The sequence below is a fragment of the Stegostoma tigrinum genome, chromosome 21, assembly GCF_030684315.1.
Source record: "Stegostoma tigrinum isolate sSteTig4 chromosome 21, sSteTig4.hap1, whole genome shotgun sequence".
Classification (NCBI taxonomy): Eukaryota; Metazoa; Chordata; class Chondrichthyes; order Orectolobiformes; family Stegostomatidae; genus Stegostoma; species Stegostoma tigrinum.
In genome coordinates this window covers 49,846,638-49,854,407 of record NC_081374.1, presented here as the reverse complement: position 1 = coordinate 49,854,407, position 7,770 = coordinate 49,846,638, and the positions used below count along the sequence as shown (strand labels likewise).

Genomic DNA, 7,770 nt, shown 5'->3' with positions numbered 1-7,770 from the left:
AGGTGGGTTCACTCGGTCAATTCCTGGAATGGCGGGACTGTCATACGTTGAAAGATTGGAGCGACTGGGCTTCTATGCTCTTGAGTTTAGAAGGATGAGAGGGGATCTGAGTGAGACATATAAGATTATTAAAGGATTGGACACTGTGGAGGCAGGAAACATGTTTCCACTGATGGGTGAGTCCAGGGCCAGAGGACACAGTTTAAAAATAAGGGGTAGGCCATTTAGAACAGAGTTGAGGAAAAACTTCTTCACCCAGAGAGTGGTGGATATGCAGAATGCTCTGCCCCAGAAGGCAGTGGAGGCCAACTCTCTGGATGCTTTCAAGAAAGAGATAGACAGAGCTCTTAAGGATAGTGGAACCAAGGATTATGGGGATAAGGCAGGAACAGGATACTGATGGTGGATGATCAGCCATGATCACTATGAATGGTGGTGCTGGCTCGAAGGGCCGAATGGCCTACTCCAGCACCTATTGTCTATTGTCTATTGCCTGACCTGCTGTGCTTTTCCAGTCACACACCGATAGACTTTTCTTCTAGGCATCTGAAGTCTTAATTTTCTCCCTTCTCCACTACCTCTGGTAGCCCATTCCAGGAACTGACAACTTTATGTGTGTTCGAAATACCAAGACCACGAGACCCTTCGTATCTCACTCCTCTAATGTGAAACCAATATTTCTCCAGTTTTTGACTCCCTTATCAATGCGTCTTGCGATTTCACAGTCATCTATACAGTCACCCTCGGCTCCAGGGAAAGCAGTACCAGCCACTTCAATTCTTCTTATAACTCAAACTTCTGTCAGCATTCTTTCCACAGTAAAGTGACCAGATCTGCATGTAGTCGTCCAAATGTGGTCTCACCATCGCATTGTACAGCTACAACAAGACATCCAAACTGCTATAATCAATGTTCTGACCAATGAAAGCTAGCGTGTGCAAGCAGGGCTCATCACTCTGTCTAACTATGACTCTATTTTCCAGGAGCTATGAACCCGTACCCTTTGATCGCTTCACTCCATAACAATCCTCAGGACCCGACCATTGATGATGTAAGCCCTGTCCTCTTTTGCTTCACTCAAACGCAACACCTTGCATTTATCTAAATTGAACTCCATCTGCCACTCCTCAGCCGACTGGCCCGACTGATTAAGCCTGGCACTCATCAGCTGTCACTTACTTCAGGATCCCAGAAAGCAAAGAGTCAGGTGTAAGTAACACATCATTCTTTTGCCTGTTTTGTTTTGCACATAGAATCACAGAATTTCTGCAGCAGATGGAGTTATTTGTGTCATCTTATCTGCATTGGTTTCTCAAGAGATTATCATTGCTGAGTGTTAATCTCCTGCTTTTTCTCAACACCCTTGCAATTCATGTTCTACATGACAATACAATATATAGCCTACATGAATGATAATGATATCAATACATGTGGGCCTGGAGGAACACAGCAGGTCAGGGAGCATCAGATGAGCAGGAAAGGCAACGTTTCGGACAGGGGCCCTTCATCAGGACTGGCGAGGGGGAAAGGAGCTCAAAAATAATTAGGGCCGGGGGTGGGTGGGGGGATGGTAAGTCGAGTGGTGATTGGTGAATGCAGACAGGGGATTGTGGTGATAAGTCAATGGGAAGGGTGGGGCTGAAAGTTGAGAAGGAAGATGGTTGTATCAGGCCAAGGAGATGGGAACAAGAGGGAGGGCTAGCCATGGGGTGAGATGGAGATTTGGGGTGATATTGGAGTCAGTGAATTCTATGTTGAGTGCATTAGGCTGCAAGATCCCCAGCTGCAATAAAAGGTATTGGATGTGTTGCCACGGGAGTGGGGAGGGAATTGAAATGTCTGGCAACAGGAAAGTGGTGTTGATTGGAGCGTACACAGCACAGATGCTCTGCAAATCATTTACTGAGTCTGCACGTGGTCTCTCCACATCGGAGAGACCACATTGGGAGCAACGGAAGCTGTTGACCAGATTGGAGGAGGTTCAGATGAATCTCTGCCAGATAAAGAATGATCGCTTGGCGTGTTGGATGGGAGTGAGAGTGGAGGCGCAAAGGAGAGGTGTAGCACTTTCTGCAGTTGCGAGGAGGCGACTGTGGAGAGAAAGACGTATTAGTGGAGAGTGCGGTCCCTCCGAAAAGCAGATACGGACGGGGAGGGAAATATCTCTGATGGTGGGGTCTGATTGCAAGTGGTGGAAGTGGTGGAGCATGTTTTGGATTCAGATATACGTAGGGTGGTATGGGAGGATCAGGGGGTCTCTATCCTTGTTGCTGTTTGGGTGAGGGTGTTTGAGGGTAAAAGTGCAGGAAATGCAGGAGATGCTGTTGAATTGTTTCCACAGGGACTGCAATCTCCACGACTCCTTTGTGTACTCCACACTCCCCAATAGCCCCTCTAAACAACATACCTTTCTCTGCAAATGCTGTACAGTTTCCCCTCCTCCTTCTCACTCAGCTTCATCCATGGCCCCGAGCAATCATTCCATTTCCAACAGGGGTTAACCTGTACGTCTTCAACTTGGCCTGTTGTGTCTACACTTCCCATTGACAAATCTCCACAATCTCTTCCTGCATCCATCTATCACCAACCCACCTACCTACCCCCAAGCCTAGACCACCTCATTTGTTTGTGAGCTTCCTTCCCCCTCCACAGCCCTGATAAAGGGCCCCAATCCAAAATGTCAACTTTCCTGGTCCTCTGATATTGCCTGACCTGCTGTGTTCCTCCAGGTCTTCACTGTATCATATCTAAGATCCTGCATCAGCAGTTCTTGCTATTTCCCAGTCACTGAACGATATTAATAATTTTCAGTCCTGTTCATTCCACGTGATTTCCTGTCATTTTGTCCATTTCTATCCCATCACCGACAGAACGAGATAGAAAATATTTGGTCAATGTCTTTACCATTCCCTCCGTTATCATTGTTAATTCCAGGATTTCATGCGCTCAGGGATGAATATCTCCTGTAGCTCCCATTATCCCTTTATCGACCTTTGTCGAAACAAAACTTCTTGCCGGTTTAGATTTTTTACTCCACTTTCTCCCCCTCTTTCAAAACTTCATCCATTAACGGTTCAACGAAATTCAACCTTATACCAGTTAGCTTCACACCATTGACCAATTTCATTCACCTCGATACGATGGTTAACATCTGTAATTAGTAAAGAATCGTATTCCCTTCTCGTTGCAGTGCCTCTCAGTGAAATGAGTTTTTGAGAAGTATGAGATGCCTCCTTAAGAGTTGAAAGCTGCAGGGTTACCATGCTACATTTCACATCGTATTTTTGCTGTACTCCAAAACTAACTGTGCTTTCACGAGTTTGTATTTCTTTGAATTAAGTTAAAAGACCAAGGTTGGTACCATGTTTGTCACCCTCAGACTAGACAGCATTTAATCATGTTGTGATCACTCTTGAGTCGTGTGTCTGTTCCTGAACCAGCTCCTCTATCTATCTGATGCTTCTACACATGCACAGCCACACACCCACACTTCGATTGAGATGCAGATTAACAGTGTACTGACACAGTTGCACAGGCTGTCAAAATAGGCAGGCAAAAATCATAGAACGAAGCAGCTGAAAATGTCATATTCTTTCAATGATGTCTATTAATAAGACACCGGGACTGTTGATGAGACAGAATCGAGTGCAACGTTGATTGCTGATTATGTAATTATTCAGTCAATCTCAATGTTTAATACGTTTCACGATTGGAGTAAAGGGATAGTGCACAAAATTCTTCAAATGCTCTCTGAACATAGGATGCGTGATGACATAAATCACAGTGTTTGTGCAGCAACTCAGCATCTGGAACATGTAGCCCAGTTCCATAACAAACAGAGGCAGATACACAGACTCATATCCCAAAAAATTCATTCTCCAATTTATGGAATACACCATTGATACTGACCATAATAGAATGAAATTCCCTGAGATAAGAAACAATAAAATGATGGAATTCTTTCGACTCTTCATCTCTGGGTCTTTGGCACTCTTTCTGTTGCTCTGCTGATGCAGTCTCCTGCGGGATCTACTGGTCACTGCAATGTGTCTAACTGTTAAAACATTTAGAAGCAGAATGAGAATAAAGGCAACTCCAGGTGTTAGAATGTAATGACAGAACTCAATTGCTCCCCAGACTGGAGAAAACCTGACATTCCTTTTAACGCGACAAAACCAGGGTCTGCTGCTGTCGTAATACTGATCAGTAAACAGAAAATACCAGAAAATGTTCTTCAAACAGCTCAATCCAGTCACTGTTGCCAGAACCACCGCTGTTGTTTTCACATTGCAATATTTACTTCTCAGATTTGGGCAACAAATGGCTGCAAATCGGTCAAAGGTGAAAGCGACAGTGAACCAGACAGAACAGTCAGTGGCTGCATAAAGCAGGACAGCGTGGATATTACACACATGGATGCCTTCTAAGAAATGCTGCTCTTCCAAATAGACAAATGGAATGTGTCGCAATATGAGGTCAAAGATAATGACCAGGAGATCTGTTATTGCCATGGCTACCAGGTAGTGAGATACACATCGGGAGAGACCACACTTTTCCCGGGACAGGATCACTATTGTTACTACGTTGGCTGTGAGGAAAGCAAACAACAAAGTTACAGTTTCTGCTTGGAACAATGTTAGCAGTATGTTGAAAACTGTTTGAGAAGTGCACATGGAGATTTGCGTCCAGCCCTGTCACAAATATTTAATTCAGTGTTCAGGTTATTTGGTGGATCCAACAAATGTTATTCCATAAATTGACCGGAAAATGAAAATATAAGATATGCTAAAAGTTGCTTTTAACTGAGTTGTTTGTGATTGTTGCAATACATTTTGCACCAAAATGGAAATCACAGAAACTTAGCTTGAATTGGCTGTTAATGAATTTTAGAAATGGGTCTAACAGATGCTACCCTCATGTAAACAAGTGATGGAACCAATGTTAAAACAATGGTATGTGTAAATGTAAGAAAGGATTCCAGTATTGATTGATCAAATACCTCAAATACATCGAAATGATGTCAGTACAGTAATGGATACTGAGTCAGTGAGCACTCAATAACACATTATGATAGCCAGGGTTAAAGACCGACCAGTTGGATGGAGAGGAAAGAAAATAGGAGAATCAAGTTTTGCACTGTAAATACCACAATTTACAGACAAAAGCAAGACTTACCAGGCACTGCAACAATAGCGAGAATCGGATAATAAATGAATTGCATAATCCGAAGGACCATTCGAACACGGATTTTCAGTGGCTTCCCAGCAAAAGTAGCAGAAAGAGAATTCAACATCTCAATGAAACCCCTTCCTACTGTTTTACCATTCCCATCGATTATTCTGACGTTTTGAGCCATTGCCAAACCATTCCAGTCTGTTGTTGTCACATTACAATCATTTCTACTTCGAATCAAATCCTCTGTTATATTGTTCCAGTCCATTATTGCCAGATTCCAATACATTGTTGCATCATTCTAATCTATTACTCTCCAATTGTAACTACGGTCTGTCGTCCTCTCTCTCTGTCTCTCTCTTTCTTTGGTGCCCCAGGTCTCTCTTCGTACCACGGCTATCTATCGCACTTCCACAATATGAGGAAAAATTGAACAATGCCCCTTGTAACTAGATGTTATATACCCTGCAGCAACACAATTAGGATCCATGGGGACTGACATTATTGACAGTTACTTAACAAACACTTACTCTTTCCATTCAATCTCCTCTGTGCCACAGTGAGCTGATGAAATTACCCAGGTGATTTCAGAGGTTAGCTGAGGAAAAAGTGATGTCATTTATGAATGTACAGGTTGTAAAATGGGATTTGGACTAGAGTCTGAGCATGACAAATGTTGAGGTCTGTTTAAGAGACGGAGTGAATGGACCATGTAATTTCGGGTCAGTGCATAAATTGAAAGCCATGGTGTAAGGTGACAGGGGAAGCCTGAAGCATGTCACACTGGGTGAGCTGATGAAAATAAAGTGGTGAGCAGTTGTTCAGACAGCAAGGAGGTGTTGAGCCTCCTTCTGCTACAGCACAGAACCTACACCACCACACCTCCGCCCTTATCAAACCATCTCTGCAGTTCCAAGTCATGGCCATTCATGTACATTGCCTTGATGTCATTAGCATCTTGAAATCTACCAATCTCTTGCCTTGATATTAGAGCTTCTACAAGTTCTCTGGGGCACAATATTTCAAAAATTCATTATCCTTTCAGTGAAGAAATTTCTCCTCATCTCAGTCCGAAATGGATTTTCCTTTATTCTGAGAAGATTCTCGGGTACTCACCCGCAGGGCCAGAGAAATATCCTTCTTGCCCTTACTGTCAATCTTTTAAGGAATTTGGAATTTTCTTGAATATTACTGAATTCATCTAACTCCACTTATTCCAAACTTCCTCATGATTATCTAAGGGGGGAAAACCTGTATAGTCGTCCACTCTCCTGCCTTTACTCTGATGCCAGGATTCTCCTATTTACTAAAAAGGCCCCACAGGTCTCTGTGACAAAGCCAGCATTACATTAGCTTTGATGATTACCTGCTAGCTTTTTACAGAAGTGAGCAGCAGGAGCTGTGTGAAAGTCATGTCGGAGCAGAGAGGCTGTTGGGAAGGGAAGTGCTTGTTATTATAACACTTACCTCAAAGTCAGCGGTCCTTTCTACAGCAGAGAGCGGCGGGAGCTGGGCGGATGTGAGGTTTGGAATCTGATCTTCAAACTCTGCACCACATCTGTGAGGGCGGAGCGGTACCTGGACGTTTTGTTTCAGGAGGCAGTCACACCCGGTAGATGAAGTCATTCAATTTCAATAAGTGCACAAGGACAACAGGGTGTGACTGTAAGTGAGGCAGTTTGGGGGAATCTGAGTTCAGGGGTGCAGGAGCCTCAGCCCTTGACCTTGTCCAACAGGTATGAGATTCTTGCTTCCTGTACAGATGAGGGAAAGGGCTGTGGATAGGATGAACCAGTTGACCACGGCACCATGGTGCAGAAGGCCATTCAAGAGGTGGGGGGGGGGCAAAAACACAAGTAGTCGTTACAGGGGATTCTAAAATTAGGGGGACAGATGGTATGCTATGCAAGCCAGATTGGGAGTCCCGCACGGAGTGTTGCCTGCCCGGTGTCGGTGTGCAGGACATCTCTGACCGGCTTGAAAGGATATTGGAGCAGGGGTGGGAGGACTCAGTCGTTGTGGTCCACGTTGGGACTAACAACATAGACAAAGCGAGGGTATAGGACCTGTTCAGGGATTATCGACCACTATGAAGGAAATTGAAGTTCAGGTCTTCAATGGTCATAAACTCTGGATTATTGCCCCAAACACGTGCCAGTTGGCATAGGGATCATAAAGTTAGGGAAGTAAACAAGTGGCGAAAGGAGTGGTGTCGGAAAGAGGGATTCCATTTTATGGGGCATTGGCATCATTTTTGAACCGGGGGGATCTGTAACCGCTGCGGCGGTCTCCACCTGAACTGATCTGGAACCAGTGTTCTAGCGAAAAGGATAAATCGGGTGCTCAGTAGGACTTTAAACTTCTGAGTCGGGGGGGAGGGCAAGCAAAAGCGACTTATGGTCCGATGGTCTCCTCGGCATTCTGCGTTTTGTGCACGTGTTCCCAGGTCCCCTTTTATTGAAGCTTTCTGCCATCTTTCTCCATTAAAATCATACTCTGTTCTGTTGCTCTTGCTTCCAAACAGAACAACTTCACATTTTCTCATTTTCACCTTCATTTTCAACTTTTTCCTGTTAATTTTGAACATGATGCAGACTT

At 44.2% G+C, this 7,770-nt stretch overlaps 1 protein-coding gene across 1 annotated transcript; it reads right to left on the bottom strand.

The window, feature by feature from the left end:
* Nucleotides 1-3,484: 3,484 nt before the first annotated feature.
* On the bottom strand, nucleotides 3,485-5,582 carry LOC125462711 (probable G-protein coupled receptor 139). The gene is made up of 2 exons (XM_048552962.2): nucleotides 5,176-5,582; nucleotides 3,485-4,588 (listed from the first exon to the last, which is right to left on the bottom strand). Exons 1-2 carry the CDS (start codon nucleotides 5,459-5,461, stop codon nucleotides 3,687-3,689), a joined length of 1,188 nt encoding a protein of 395 aa, XP_048408919.2. The 5' UTR covers nucleotides 5,462-5,582; the 3' UTR covers nucleotides 3,485-3,686.
* Nucleotides 5,583-7,770: the final 2,188 nt, after the last annotated feature.

Bases quoted from the DNA above. Each gene is read 5' to 3' on its own strand.
- LOC125462711 (XM_048552962.2), bottom strand. From the start codon at position 5,461: ATGTATTGGAATCTGGCAATAATGGACTGGAACAATATAACAGAGGAT. The intron at 4,589-5,175 runs GTAAGTCTTGCT...CTTTCCTCACAG, and splicing joins CGCTATTGTTGCAGTGCCTG to CCAACGTAGTAACAATAGTG.